Source organism: Nilaparvata lugens, chromosome 4, assembly GCF_014356525.2.
Source record: "Nilaparvata lugens isolate BPH chromosome 4, ASM1435652v1, whole genome shotgun sequence".
Lineage (NCBI taxonomy): Eukaryota > Metazoa > Arthropoda > Insecta > Hemiptera > Delphacidae > Nilaparvata > Nilaparvata lugens.
The window spans coordinates 53,856,233-53,872,776 of NC_052507.1; the positions used below are offsets into that span (position 1 = coordinate 53,856,233).

General features: G+C 35.4%; 1 protein-coding gene across 1 annotated transcript; it reads right to left on the bottom strand.

Annotated features, from left to right (window-relative positions):
• Positions 1-2,793: 2,793 nt before the first annotated feature.
• On the bottom strand, positions 2,794-16,541 carry LOC111053038 (U3 small nucleolar ribonucleoprotein protein IMP3). The gene is made up of 5 exons (XM_039425857.1): positions 16,438-16,541; positions 15,522-15,728; positions 4,237-4,309; positions 3,006-3,141; positions 2,794-2,956 (listed from the first exon to the last, which is right to left on the bottom strand). The coding sequence occupies exons 2-4, from the start codon at positions 15,722-15,724 to the stop codon at positions 3,121-3,123; spliced, it is 297 nt and encodes a 98-aa protein (XP_039281791.1). The 5' UTR covers positions 15,725-15,728; positions 16,438-16,541; the 3' UTR covers positions 2,794-2,956; positions 3,006-3,120.
• Positions 16,542-16,544: the final 3 nt, after the last annotated feature.

Consider the following 16,544-nt stretch of genomic DNA (forward strand, 5'->3'; position numbering starts at 1 on the left):
AAAGGAACATAGCTGTCAAATTTCATGAAAATCTATTACCGCGTTTCGCCGTAAATGCGCAACATAAACATTCAAACATTTAAACATTAAGAGAAATGCCAAATCTGTCTACTTGAATTTTAGACCTCACTTCGCCTGGTCAATTAAAAATAAATGCAAAGTGTTGGAACTGTCCATAATATCATAATATTGGTGGTTTTACCTAACTAATAAACATTCTTCTGATGAGTTTCTTTGTACCACAGATCGATCTATTCTGATCAAGTTTGTGGGAGCCTCTTTCCTAAAAAAAGAGTTACATCTAATTTGGTGTATCTTTGATTTACCTCTCCTTCGATTTTGATACAGGCTATTATTAAGTATTTTTAATTTAGATGAATTTATCAATATCTCTTATCACTGAATCGAGTAGGCCTATGTCTATCAAGCTGAAAGTATGGATAAATTATTGCATTTGTGGAATAAAGTGTTTTTATTTCAATAAAATTTCTATTTAATAAAATACAAATGTCTTCAATCTGGAATTTAGATAGTATTCCATCCAATAAGAAATAGATACAGTAACAAAATTTAGAGAGCATACATTGATAAGCTAGTAAACTACATGTCAGAATCAATCTACATGTTATGACGTCATTAATTAGTTGTGGGGCCTGAAGCAATACCTACTATTACTTCAATAGTAATAGTAGGTATTGCCTGAAGTAATAGTAGGTATTGGTATTGCCAATACCTACTATTACTACAGGCCTCACAACTAATTAATGACGTCATAACATGTAGATTGATTCTTCCTAGATCGTAGTAGTTTATACTAGCTTATCAATGTAACTTTTGTTACTGTATCAATTTTTTATTGGATGGAATACTACATAAATTTCAGATTAAAGAAATCTGTATTTTATTAAATATATATTTTATTGAAATAAAAACACTTTATTCCACAAATGCAATAATTTATCCATACTTTCAGCTTGATAGACATAGGCTTACTCGATTTAGTGATAGAGCTATAGATAAATTCATCTCAACCAAAAATACTCAATGATAACCTGTATCAGAATCAAAGGAGAGGTAAATCAAAGATAAACCAAATTAGATATAACTCTTTTTTTAGGAAATAGGCTCCCCCAAACTTGAACACAATAAATCTGTGGTACAAAGAAATCCATCAGGAGAATGTTTTCCAGTTAGGTGAAACCTTTAATATAAGGATGTTATGGACAGTTCCAACACTTGGCTTTTACTTTTTAATTTATTAGTTAAAAAGTTCTTTCACACACTTTATTTACACTGTTCTTCCACACTCTCATTACACTGTTATTTCACATTTTATTTACACTGTTCTTTCACACTTCAATTAAATTTTCCACTCACACTTTATTTACACTGCTCTTCCACACTTCATGTAAACCGTTGTTTTGTAGAATTGAAGTTCTTTCTTCTCATCGCTCGTATCCATTTTCGTTCAAAGTTTCATCTTTCGAAAAAGAAAATACCGTACGGAAACTTTTGGAGTCTTGTTATAATTCCCGCGACAATTATATGTACACAACAGTATCCCATGATTTAAAACCCCAAATTCATTATTACTTTTTACAAACGAATATTAGAAGAATGATAAACAAACCATATTCATTGAAATGGAAGACCGTGAAAATTGAATTTGTAATTCAATTTTGTTGATTACCATATGAGATGTGATAACAAGCATCAGCGCTCTTATTTCGCTTGCTTACCGCCAGTAGATCATCGATGATCTACATGTGATGACGTCATAGTTTATTAGAGATCAGTTGTGGGGCCTGAAGTAATAGTAGGTATTGGTATTGCACACACTCTTGTCTACCATCTACCGACGGCTGTTGGATGACGCAATGATTATAACAGCTGATTTTTATTTCTCTGTGTGGCCAACTCACAAATCTTCTTCTTTAAGGATCACATGTAAACTTTGAAGGACCGTAGGAAAGAGTCCTGAAGTCGGATTATAAATTTGATAGGCCATAAACCTGGTCCTGAACATAACGAATACAACTAAAAAAATCATCAAATTGGGTGGGTGCACTTATAAAAAAGTTATTGAATGTCAAAATTTGAGGCTCGATTTTTTATTATATAGATTACACCAAGATAAATCAGAATCTAGGACAAAACAATGAAAATCAAAACAGGTAGATTTCATACATTTACATAAAAGAGATAATTCATTTATAAAAATTTGAGGACAATAAGAAAAGGTATCTAGACTGAGTGCTAGGTACCTAGAGTCTAGACTGCCGAACTACAATGAAATTCTCTTTCAATTTGAATTGAATAATATTTACAGGTATTTTCAAGTTTCAGAGTAGAGATGACCTTGTCTGGGATTTTTAAATAGGTAATTGTTTTATTAACACTTATTGAATGAAACTAGTATAGTGAGATTCACTTAGAACTGCAGTGGTTGGATGATAAGAGTTGATTGATTATCACAATCTCAACTGTCTAACTGTGTGCAGTTACGCATACATCGAGTTTTGGACGTACCATTTTTTGATGTCCTTATAAATTCTGCAAGATTGAATGGAACTTGAGAAGCACAAACATAATATGTTTGCCAAGTTGAGTTCAATCTGTTGTAATAGAATTTATAAGGACGGCAAAAAATCGTACGTCCAAAAAATGTGTGTGTAACTAGACTATGTAACTCTGCCTTTGTGAGGGCGGAGCTAGAACTTCATGTCCTCTCTGCCACACAGCCCTAGTTGGTTATTTAGGAATGATGACTGTCTGAAGTAAGTCTCACTATAGTACCATTGGTACACATTATCGACAATGTATTGCTTTATTCTCTGACAATAAAGAATGCACTATTATCTTATTCTAACTTAGTACACAAAAGAAATCAGTTGTCTAAATATAATATTATTATGAGGAGAATGTCTCAGCCTAACGGAAGATTGTACAGTAATATCAATACCTACTATTACCTATTATTAAGTAATAGTAGGTATTGGCAATATTCACTTTGACCTGTGAGCTTTTGTCATAAATAACACCAAAGCTTCCAGTTCAACTAATGATGACAGTTTGGAGTGGATCTCAAAATCGATGAGAAGAATGACGTCACGCCACAGCTCAGAATTCAAAGTCATCATACTGAAAAGAAATTGAGAACATTAGTGTTAAACCAGTTAAAACCGTCACAGAACATGAAATTTTAGAAAATTATTAGAAATAGAAAAAATAATATTTCAAGTGATCAGATACTTCAATACTGATTTTTAAAACTTCAAGCCATGTTTTCCAAAGAATTCTTGCTCTGCTGGATAGAAAGAATGCCAGGTACTAATGGGAGTGTTCACAAATTCGCAGTCTAACAATGTGTGACCACAACACATTAATTATATTAATAATTTGGTTGTATGGGAAGAGATGGGGTATTTCTCCATAATAAAATATAGTGATATTGACAACATCAATGTCCTATTCTCTTTACAAACGATAATATCTTTGTGTTCAGCAGAGCAGGGCTCTATTTGTACCAAACCTACAAACAAGTTTTCATAGACACATTGTAACTTAAATTATTCTCGTGCTGTTTCACAGTGAGAGTTTAAACTTGAATAATTTTAAATAGCTGTTAACTCGAATTTGAAATGTATCAAATTCTTATAACTATTTAAATGATTTAATCCACCTGCTGTTTAGATTTGGTTAAAGCTCACATTGTGCAATCAATGCTAAAACGGATAGGATCAGTACAATAATAAGTTATTAGTCACTTATTCAATAACAATAAAGGTGATTTATATTGTTCAGGGATTGAAGAGCAAGCAAACTAATCAATGATTACTACTTTATTAAAATTATTATCAGCTGCTCAGACTTGGTTCAAGCTTGAACCAGGACTTCCTATTTACCGGACCTGCGCCTACAAAAAAAAAATGGCCGCCTTATGTGAATTTAAACGGGAACTAGACGAACTGAGATTTCGACAAACTGAGAAGCTCTTTAACAGCTGATTAGTGATTTTTTCTCAGTAGGAATTTCTATAAGACCACCACATACGGCGGCCATTTTTTTCTAGGCTCAGGTCCGGTAGTATATACTAGGTCCTGCTTGAACTGAGCAAAAACGGATAGGATTAGTAGATTATTCAGTTAATAGTGACTCTTCCAGTAAAGGTAGATAATTTCATCTTATATTAATTAATATTATAAATGTAAATAATGAGAATGAAATTGTACTGACCTCATTGTTATACTGTTTGATATGCTTTCTAATGGCGGAGGTGTCCATCCAGGTAACAAAATCTTCAAGGTTTCTGTAACAACAGATTCAGAAAACATATGAATAAATTTGGTCCATAACAATAAATTTATGACACGAAATAAATAATATGATATAAAATCACGACATGAAACTGTGAACACATTCGTAATCTGTGCACTGTTGACTGTAGCAGTTAATTCAGCTATCAATACAAAACTTCTCTTCTTCTTCTTCTTCTGGCTTTACAGGTCGATGTGAGCTTTAGCCTCGCGCACAAGAGCCCTCCACACATCATGGTCACATGCCTTTCGTCTCCATGCGCTTATCCCCATCTTTCGGAGATCATCCTCCACTTCATCACTCCATCGGTTGCGTGGTCTCCCCTGTCGTCTTCTGCCTTCCATCCTGGCCTTATAAATGGCTCTTGGCATTCGATGTTCTGCCATTCTCGCAACATGACCAGCCCAGCGCAATCTTTGTGATTTAATGAAACGGACCACATCCTCACCCCCAACAATTTCATTTATTTCATTGTTTGATCTTCTTCTCCACACTCCTTTGTCGTTGACACCTCCATATATTCGCCTGATAATTTTTCTTTTAAAAATTCTTAGTTTAGAGGCATCAACAGCGGTGACATTCCATGTCTCTGAGCCATAAGTGATTATTCGTCGGATCAGCGTTTTGTTAATTTATCAATACAAAACAATAAAGCCAAAAGTCAACTCCTAGTGCAGTATCTATGGTGCAATTTGTGGGGGTTCTGACAGCAACCGACGGCGACTCAGTCGCCTCAGCAAAAAACTATATTCTGTCGTAATACTTGCCACAACTAACCTCACCCCGGTGTAGGTTAGTCAGGTTTCGTAGCAAAAATTTACTATGAAACGTTGGGTTAGTAGCTCGCCTTATATGCCATTACTCTACGGCGGGCAAATTTAGTGGACGTTACTGCAATTGGAAAGAAGGCTGTGCTTGTTAGCTTATATTTTCTCATCTTCAACAATCCCTCAATCATGCAGCTCACACGGTTGCGTTGGTGACTTCTAACCAGAACAGGTATACCTATATAGTTGAATATATTCGTTGTAAACCGTTAAATGAATGGCTGAATTAGGCCTATATATGCTTATCACATATAAAATGATAATCCAGATATTCGTTAATGGATTCGATGATCCATCCATCCAACGAATGGCTGGATTTTTTTCTGACAATACAATCTATACATCAGTGTCCTCCGAAAGCTGTTAAAGCCGAAGACCATGGCTATTCTACAAATTTATTTACAAATTCAAATTCTTTTATTGTTGTGAACATTGATACAATGTATAACAAAGTCATCGAAACATAGTACAATAAAATATTAAACTATGAGAACAATACATAGATAATGAGATCAACATAATACAATATAACATATCTATAAAATACATATCACATAACATAACCGAAAATAATTCATTCCTGTTATAAGGACATTTTTCAACAAGATAGGTTTTCATTTTACTTTTAAAACATTCAAAATCGTCAACCTTAAGACTATCTTGCAGGTAATTATAAAGTCTTGTACCAAATTCAATAAAACAGTTCAACTAATTATTATAATAATAATTAATTAATACTAATTAATAATTAATAAATACTAATAATTACACTGATTCAGTCTGAGTGAAGAGGCATTTCTTGTTTGATGGCTATGAACAGAGCTATTCAAAGCAAGACAGACTAAGTTTTTCTTAATATATAACAAAAATTCCAGCGCATAAATAGCATGAATTGTCAAAATTTTATACTGCTTAAAAATGGTTTGCAATGAGACCGACTAGGAACACCAGCAATAATTCTAACGGCTCGCTTTTGCAAAACAAACAGTTTTGTAACATTAGTATCATTTCCCCAGGCATTAATACTATAAGCTAAATGACTATGCACATGAGCAAAATAAACAGTTTTTAACACATTAGAATCCATAATAAATTTCAAACGATTAAGTAGAAATATACCTCTTGACAGCCTGCCATGCAACAAATTTATATGCGACTCCCATTTAAGATTATTTTGAATAACTATGCCTAAAAATTTTGAATTATTTCTGTTAGAATTGAAACCAAACTCCAACATCTGAGTTTTTTCTTTGTTGAGACATAGTGAGTTTGCTGCTGTCCAGTCGTCAATTAATACATCAACAAAACTATGTAAATTACTAAACACATTGATAGGCCTACTTTTGATTTGTACTGCCAGATCATCCGCAAACATAAAAGCTTTACAGAATTGGTACTTATGGCTGCAGGGAGATCATTGACGTAAATAATGAACAGAAGTGGGCCCAAAGTAGATCCTTGGGGGACACCTGATTTCACTTCCAAGAAATCTGAATAGCAATTATTGTAAAAGACACACTGATACCTTTCACTCAAGTAAGAAGACATAAGACCAATTGCAGCATTGTCAAAACCATAAAAAGTAAGTTTCTTAATTAATATTTCATGAGATATTGTATCAAATGCCTTTGACATATCATAGAAACTACCTTTTACCTTATGCCCATCATCAATAGAATAAATGCAGCTCTTCAAAAATTCAGAGACAGCCATGCCAGTCCCTCTGTTAGGTCTAAACCCATATTGACTGTCACTAAACAAATGATTGACCTCAAAATATTCTATAATTTGATTATACAAAATTATCTCAAAGATTTTGGAGAAGATAGAGATTATTGAAATAGGTCTGTAATTATTGCAATCTGAAACACAGACACAGCCCTTCTTGAACACAGGAATCACCTTAGAATATTTAAGGCATTTAGGAAATATTCCAACATCAATACAATGATTAAACAAATAACAAAGCACTTCATAAATATAAGGAGAGGCAAGTTTTACAATAAAAGAATTTAAATTATAAACAACAAGGCAGGTACTATTCTTTAAAGACATAATGGTTTTATGAACTTGTTCTACACTAGTATGACTAAAATTAAAAGAAGTAGGTATAGCATCAGGTACAGAGTTTCTCAATTTATCAAGATAGAAAGATACAGAATGACCAGCAGCTGGAACACTTTGCACAATTTGGTTAACCTTATTCAATATGATTGCAAAGTGCTGAACCAAAATAGTAAATACTTTGAGTACCGAGTTTAATTCTGATTCTGTCTATGCGACCTATCACCTCTCCTCGTGAAGTTGACTGAATGTGAATGCTGGATCCACTACACCTCAGTGTGGTAGGTTAGAGGCAGTCGATTTTTATTTGATTCAGGAGGATATCTCCAATAAAATGATTTATTATTTGATGAGAATATTGACTACCATTCACCACCAGAAGAAATAATATTCTAATAATAAGTACTATACTCGATAATATCTGATGATTGCAAAACAAGTCGTGTCCTGCACAATTGATATGCTTCAGTCAAGAAAGAATGAATTTGGAGGTGTAATGAAGTAAACCCAGTTCAGTGAAAAGGTAATATAAATATATTCTGAAAGATATTCTCTGACAACAAAATATTGAATAAATAAATGTACAGATTTTACAAAATATAATTTCCGACTGATACAGAATGAATATTAAGTGATAGCGAATTTGGATCTCAAAATTATGGATACTATATGGAAATTTAATGTTTTCTAATTGAACAAAATGAGATAGGTGATAGCCCTTGGAAAGGGTCATAAAATGCACCAATCAAATAGGCAAAGTGAGCTAATACAAAATTATAATTTAAAAAATAGAATAATTGAATAGTTAAAAATATTATCAGGGTGGGGTTTTGCCTAAGGAAAATAGACCTTTTGGCTAAATACAGCATGACCATTAAAATTTACTTATTAAAATAAAAAATCATTTATGATAACATTAAACCCTTAAGTCTATAGTCATGACTTTTCCCGAATTGACAAATTTTTACACTGTGTAATTTTTGTAGATTAGTGGGGATCCAATTTTATATATTCGAATAACTTACATAGACTTTTTTTTCTGTTTTTTGTTTTCAAAGTATACTCGGCCGTAGAATATATTGTTCCGGCTGGATCCTTCCACATGGCGAAAAACGTCAAACAGACCTCACTGTTATAATTTCAGGGTTTTATTAAATGAAATCGCAAAAATTGATATCACAGATTATTATATGAACTTTAGAACAACTTTTTAAAACAGAAAGACAAAGATTGAATTACATTAAAACAGGAATTAAAGCTTTTAAACAATTATGTATGTGGACCAGGTCTGTATCCTACTGGTGATTTCCGCAAAATGGCCTGGAGTCTTCTTCTTCTAATTTCCACTTGAGTTTCTTCTTGGCAATTTATCTTGCCAAATTTACATACTAATTCAGGATTGGTCAGATTCTGTGACGTAACCAATACGCTGAATGGGTGGGGTAAGTGTGTCCAACTTTAAAGCTTTTAAATGGGCAAGATTCCTGATTGTAGGTTGTTCTAAATTATCATTTAGTTCCATATAATTATAAAAATATACAAATAAATAATATAAATTCATCTATCGTGATATACATTTGTTAAATAACTTCAAGAGTAGCTAATGATTTTTGTAGAACATAGACGTGCTTTTATAACATAAAGTAGAAGTATAAGACATATTGTAGTAATGTAGACACATGTTTGTAGTAATAATGAACATAATAATAAATAAATATATCTTTTTTGTTTATATAGTTTTTTATATGTTAGAATATCGACCCTCAATCATCATACTATACAGGCGAAGCTAATTTGTCTTCGTATTTTTAATAAATATATCTTCATGACAGTTCATAAATAAATATTTTGGCCCATTCGGCATAGAAATTATAATATAAGAAAATGAAAAAATTGATATTATATAAATATTACAATTGATCATTAATCAAACTGCCTTCTTAATTGGCTACTTGTTGACAAGTTAGTTTTGGTCTGTTTGGGGTTATGTTTTGGTTCAATTCTAACCTTCAAATATTGCATTACTGATCAAAATAATAAACATTACAAATACATACGGTTTTCTCCATTAATAAATTTCTGAAAGATATACAATTACTGACTTATTAGTTTCAGCCTTTGTAGGTCAGATAACCGTCGTTTATCTGCCTTAGATAAGATTGTGGTGCTTTTCCAGTGATGGATTTTATTTTTGCTCGTATAACGGCCTATGAATAAATTGATTTATAATTTGAGGGCTGTACAATCCTTTGGTACATCACAACTTCAATACAAATAACGTTGAATAATTAGAGCTGCTGAGACCTTGCAAACATGCTGTACTGATAGATCAATTAAATAGTCAACTTCTTGACCAATCAGACCATTTTTCAAGAAAATAGCAGACCCACCTCGACCACCAGAAGCTCTACAATAAGAACTAACACAGGTGTAGCCCATGATTGTAGTCTCAGCAAGTTCAGCCGCACTCAGCCAGTGCCACTCAAGCAAAGTAAGTCAACATCAAATTTCAAATTTAGATAATGCAGTTCATCCAAACTACTGATCAATCCCTGAGTGTTCCAGTGAACAATTACCTAACCAGAAAAAGTCTCAAGAGAACTAGAAATGCTAAAAGCTAGGTATTTCTTACCTTCTGTTTGGCCTTCAAGTTTAAATTTAATTATTGTTGTTACCATTATGCTTCCTTGTGAAGTACTTAGCAACATAGGTATTTTTGGCCAGAAGTCTGCCTTGTACACAGTATCAAACTTACTATCCGAAACGCCTATCTTAAACGACATGTAAGAGTCAGGATGATTCGAAACAAGTTTCTCAACTGTGAAATCACCAATATTCTGGCTTTTTAAAAACTCTGATAAATTATTGGAAGTCGTATCAGGTGCAAATCTTGATACAAAAAGGAATTTTTTGTAATCCATAAATTGGTAGATTTACTACACCAATCATATTACCTGTGATACATTTTTAATTTTTCCTAATATTAGCGTTACCAGGCATCTTGGGAGTGATAGACGAAGATTGTTCGTTAACTTTACAAGTTGCATAACTAGGTTTATGCCATTTTTTTTAACCACTGCAGCCCAGGTTTTCCCATTAGATTCACTAGCATCATTTTCTACTGAATCATTAGTAGTGTTCAATGGTGGAAAAGATAAGGAATCGATTTTATAATTATTCCTAGCATTACTTGACAATGATTGATTTTGATTCTCCAAGTTGGAATTCCTAACCTCAATAGCTTTAATCGAACTCGAAGAATTCTTGTCAACCAAATCAATAGTAACTATCGATCTTTTTCGACCCGACAATCGGGCAGTGTCACCACCAGCATGTAGATTCAAATTAGAATCGACAGTCACGCTCATGTTTGATTTTGAACTCGAACAGTCCGTGTCATGATCAACAAGTCCGTTACCGGTGTCATCATTCAAGTCAAATTGTGTTGACTTACCATTATATTAATAAAGCCAAAATAGAATTCAACTTTTCATTCACTCTTACATTTTCCTGTTCCACTGCACTCAATTTACAATCAAAGTCTACTAGACTACTCGTATTTATCTGTAACTCACGAAGTTTTTCTAACCTCAAATTACATGTTGGACAAAACCATCTAGAACGAACTCCTAGTTCATCAATCTTCGAAAGATCACTTGAAGAAATATTAGCACATTTCGAGTGAATCCACATGTCACAGAAAACATCACACATGATTGCACCATCATTAGAATTAATAGATTTATTACAGTGACCACATAGAGACTTGTTAACAGCGTCCGCAGCTACTACATGAGATTTGCAACAAAAAAATGTTATACTTATTAGAAAGCCATTCAAATTTTAACTATTGAAAATATATTGTAAACCTGAAAAAACAGTTTGAAATTTGGCTTTGAACTCGACGAATGTACTTTTTACTTCAGTTGGGAGTCCATTGTAGAAGCCCAAGGCAGCTGATGGGAAGCCTCTCTGAGTAGCAGCCAACCGACATCGGGGAACATCCAGGTCAGTTGCATGGCGTGTATTGTAGCTGTGTATCTGATTTCTTGTTGACAGCTGCTGCAGGTTGTCTCTGACATACATCAAGGAGGACAGGATGTATTGGCTGTGGATGGTGAGTATCTTCAGTTCCTTGAAGAGTGGCCTGCAATGCTCCCTGTAGTCCGCAAAAGTAATGGCCCTGATTGCTTTCTTCTGCAGGAGCAGCACATCATGGCAATAAGGCGCGTGTCCCCACAGGAGGATTCCATACAAGATGTGACTATGAAAAAGGGAGTGATAAGCTGAGACCAGGTAATCCCTGGAGACAATGTGTCTCAGTTTTCTTATAAGGAATATAACCCTGGAAAGTCTTTTGCAGACCTCAGCCACATGTTGACTCCACCTCAACTTGTTGTCAACCCAAAAACCCAGCAGCTTCACAGGATCAGACTCCACTGCAGTCCTCTTGAGGGAACATACCAGAAGGTTAGTTTTCTCCTCATTTAACTTCATCCTGTTTGCAGTAAACCAGGACTTTGCTGCATTTAGTTGTTCCACTGACCTTTCTGCTGCCTCCTCTGTTGTTCGTCCTCTAGCTATCAGTGTGGTGTCGTCCGCAAAGAGGATGGACCCCTGGCTGTCTGGGAAGTCATTCATGAGGAGTATGAAGAGCAGGGGGCCCAATACAGAGCCTTGTGGCACACCATGCTTCATATTTCTAATACTTGATGAGGCTCCTTCCAGTGAGACCACTTGTCTTCTGTTTTCCAAGTAGCACTTGATTGTGCTTAGAACTGTACCCTGAACACCATACTTGTTGAGCTTCCTAATCAGTATGCCATGAGGCACACAATCGAAAGCTTTGCTCAGGTCGCATAAAGTAAGCGCAAGTGAATCACCACTCTCAAAAGCATCCTGTATCTTTTTAGATAATGACAGTAGAGCGCTTGCTGTTGAGCGACCATTTCTGAAGCCATGCTGAGACTGGGACAGAAGGTTGTTCTTCACAAAAAAGTTGGTAAGTTGCAGCTTCATCTCAGTTTCAATCACTTTTGACATTATTGGCACTATTGAAATAGGCCTGAAATTGGATGGAATCTCTGTATTTCCCTTCTTGTGAATTGGTAGTGTTCTTGCCAGCTTCAGTGTGTCTGGGAATACTCCCAACCTCAAACAGTGGTTAACTGCTGTAGCCATTGGTTCTGCTACATGTTCAATGGTCTCTTTCAAGACAGAAGTGGATAGGCCAAATATATCCTGTGTTTTGGAGTTTTTCAAGCCACTGACAATGTTTCTGACTCTATCCGCATTGATACTTCTCCATACATCCATCTTATGAACTGTATTTGTAACATTCTCCACAGGGTCCATGTCAGCTTCATCTAGATTCTTCAAAACATCCTCAATAGCATTCACAAAGTAATCATTGAAATTGTCTGGACTGATGTTTGATTTAACTTTGGGCTTTTTGGGGCGATGTTTGTTTATGGCCTCCCACGCTGCTTTACAGCTATTTGGAGCCGATTCAATGGTATTAGCAGTGTATACTTTCTTTGCCTGCCTAACCATTTCTCTGAAGATTTTGTTTTGTCCCACATAGAGCCTATGCTTTTCCATTTTCTCCTCTGGGGACACTGCTGATTTGTACAAGTGATGTAGGAGTATCACCAAGTTCTTCTGTCTGGCAAGATCTTCAGTGAACCAAGATCTATCCTTTGAGTGTGATGGAACCCTGCTTGTACACCTTGGCACCTTTCTTATCACCTTTGGAAAAACCAAGTCAAAAATGTTCATGTACCCAGCAATAAGCATATCAAATGCATATTCAGGCTTGACCAGTCTGATAACCTCATTCCAATTTATCTCGCTCAACCTGCTGCAGAAACAAGGTATAAGTTCATCTCTAACACTTCTGCTGCTGAAACTGTAATTTGAGTGCCAGGTTTGTGGGGGCTCATCTCCAGTATCTTGTTTCATAGTCAAAACAACTGCACAGTGATCGGATACCATGGGGTCAATGACTTCAACTCTATACTCCCATGATTCCAAGTCTGTGGCTACTGTGTCCAAGCATGCAGTTTCTCTTGTTGGAAGGTGATTAGCAACAAAAAGTCCATGTCCTCGTAGCAGGTTAGAGAAATCATTTCTCTCTCTAGATGGAACCTCCAGATGAATGTTAAAATCTCCCCCAATCATCACTCTTGAACCATGCTGCCCTGTCAAAACATTCAGCAGATCATCCAGACGCCCTATGAACTGCTCAAAATCGCCATCTGGAGACCGATAAATGGAGACCACAATGATGGAATTTTCTGACAGTCTAACTGCTACAAGCTCCATTGTGAGTTCCTCACAGTAATCTTGAACATCTATCTGCTCAAACTTGACGGATTTCTTTAAGAAAATTGCTGCACCACCATTTCTATGAAAGCACCTTGAGTAGATGCATGCCAAATCAAGTTCCCCCACATTGCTATAGTACTCAGCTTCCTCTTTTCTCAGCCAGTGCTCAGACACACACAGGATGCTAGGTTCAATGTCCTCTATGAAAAATTCAAGGACATCCATTTTTGTTCTGAGGCACTGAACATTCAGAAATATTATTTTTTGCTCCATGTCCAGTTTACCCCGAACTTCCCCCTGATTTTTGGGATCTACTTTAGGGCTCCCCCCTGGAAGCGTTTGAATAAAAAACGCCTCAGGGTGACAAATCTTGGCCATTTTGAACTATCCATGATTTCTTCCATTTTTTCAAATTCAACTCCCACCTTGAAACTACAGTAAATATCACTTTTACTCTCCAAGCCTTCAACAATGAAATTCAGACCTGGAAAAGATGAGGACATGAAATTTCTGACATTTACCTCTGTTGTTCCTTTTTTAATCTTCCCTAAATGGAACCATGCCTTTTTTTCTCCTACAAGCATAGCTGTGGGCCCTGTATTTTCATTCAGGTCCTTTGATCCTACTATAACTTTTTTATTTGAATGTGTATTTGTCTTGATTTTGTTTGATTTTGCAGCCTGGGCATAATTTAATTTGTGTCTTTCATTTCTTTCTACTGGGGTATGTGAATTTTTCTGGGTGCTTAATGAATTATTTTTCCCGGTTTTCTTTTTTATTTTAGTCACTTGCTTCCAATTTGAATCTTCAAAAATTTCACTCTCACCTATTTGGTCACATAAGTCCATCCTACTAGAAAAAACCTCAGAATTTTTTTGCTCAGCCAATAAAGCTGTATTTGTCAATAAAGCATCAAATTCATTTCTTGATTTGTCCTGAGTTGCATTTATATTTGGATCAAATGCATGTTGATCACAATCTACTTTTGTGTTGTCATTGCATGTCGTAGTCTGTATAGTAGGCCTAGTAATTTCACTAGAAATTATTAGATCTTTGTCATGATGTAAAATTTCTGGGTTTTTTACATAGAAATTTGAAATAATAGTGCTTTCCATTTTTGAAATTTGGTCCTGAACACTATTTACTTTGGTCATTTTGTCACAAGCAAGTTTGCACTTAACCTCACTTTGAGATGATTCAATTTGTGTAACTCGCTTATTTAACTGGGCAAAATTTACATTAATCTTATTCATTTCGTCAATAAGTTCACTTAAAATAAAGTTTTCGTCACTTTTGGAGTTCATATGGAAATTTCCATCATTCACAGTCACCGGGTTTGCATGCTTAGATATGATATTTCTTACCTTGTCTTTGCACTCTACACAATACCACACAGTCTTTTCACCGAGATCACTTATTTTACGATATTCAGCTACCACTATATTAACGCACTTTATATGATACCAATTTGAGCAAAAACCCTCACAATTCAATGCATTTTCATTTTCTTTTACAGTTTTAAAACAGACACCACAATTCGATTCAACACTCTCGTCAGCCATCTTCCTGTGACTTCAACTTGACTTGTGACTTGATAGTTTTCTAGTTATTAACGTCTTAATGACGGTGAATAGGCCTATTAAAAAAAAAATGATTGAAAAATCAATAATCTCGAAAACTGAGGTCGATATAAGAAAATTTTAGCGGACATTTTTTGTTGCAAATTTCATGTAGAATTTATTTATGCTGTTCGACTGTTACACCTTTCGTTGGACACTCTGTATGTAGATTGTTGAGTCACTAAAAGAAAAAGTTTGGCTGGTGAAGAGTACGTCGTCAGTTTGGCTGCCCTGCCTGCTAGTTCAACCCAGATTGCGAGAGAAGCAGAGCGCATGCGCAGTACTCAATCCTCTTCACACCGCTTTTTCTCGAGACTAAATCATCTACATAAAGATAATAATTTGAGATAAATCCAGCATGACCCACCTGGTAACAAGAAAAGCGGGATCCTTGATGACCTCGGCGCCCACCCTGACATGACCCTGCTCTATGAGCTGCGTGGCCATTTCGACCTTCTGAGCCATGCGCTGCTTCACCATGATCACGGGCAATCTCCTGCGACAGAATGAGGACGCATTCACCTGGTCGCACAGGGCAAGGTCCCATTTCGTCGCGATCAGGCCCATCATGTACCTAGCACACAAAAAAGAATACACGTTATTACAGAGGAGCAAATAATATATTTCCGTCACGCTACACAGAAAACCTCATCCCTAGGCTAGAAAGACAATGAATGAAGAGTTAAAAAAAACACTACTTAGACTCCATTCAAGAAGTGAATAGTAAATTTCATTTAGCCTACTTTATGTATAGTAAATTAAGGTGGGGAAAAGCTTTATCTGAAGTGCCCTCTCAAAAACTTTTCCCTCCTGCTCATGATAACGTACTGGCATCTTGTTGAAGATTTTCAGCATACGAACAGGTAAGCTTTTGTGGGACTTGACAATCTGGCCTGAGGCAGATTTAAGCTAGATTCCCACATATCAGTATCAGAGTATGTGTTCAGTTCAGTGAAAATATTCTTCTCATGATTTCTAATGATACTATACCCACTCAGCACTCAGCCCGGCCGAGCGACTTGGTCCTATAAGAATTTGTGGAAACAATTGTTTCACTGAACAAGACACGGACTCTGATTGAAATGTGGGAAATCCGCCTTTACTGTCTAAATTAAAATATCCTGATTTTTCTAGTTGAGTTGTCAATAGTCTAAAAACGTCAAAAAATAGTAAGACACATTCTATTCTACATCTGGTAGCCTATATGTGCAACAGGTGCATACTGACATCACTAGGAAGAAAATGATGTGTGAATTTCCTAAAATTTAAAATGTGAATCTTACAGTTTCTCTAGTAGTTTGGCGCTAGACTCCGTTCGGAATGTATCTTTTGCATCGAGATCTCTAATCTTTCTTGCCAATTCTCTGACATCTCTTGACAATTTATTATA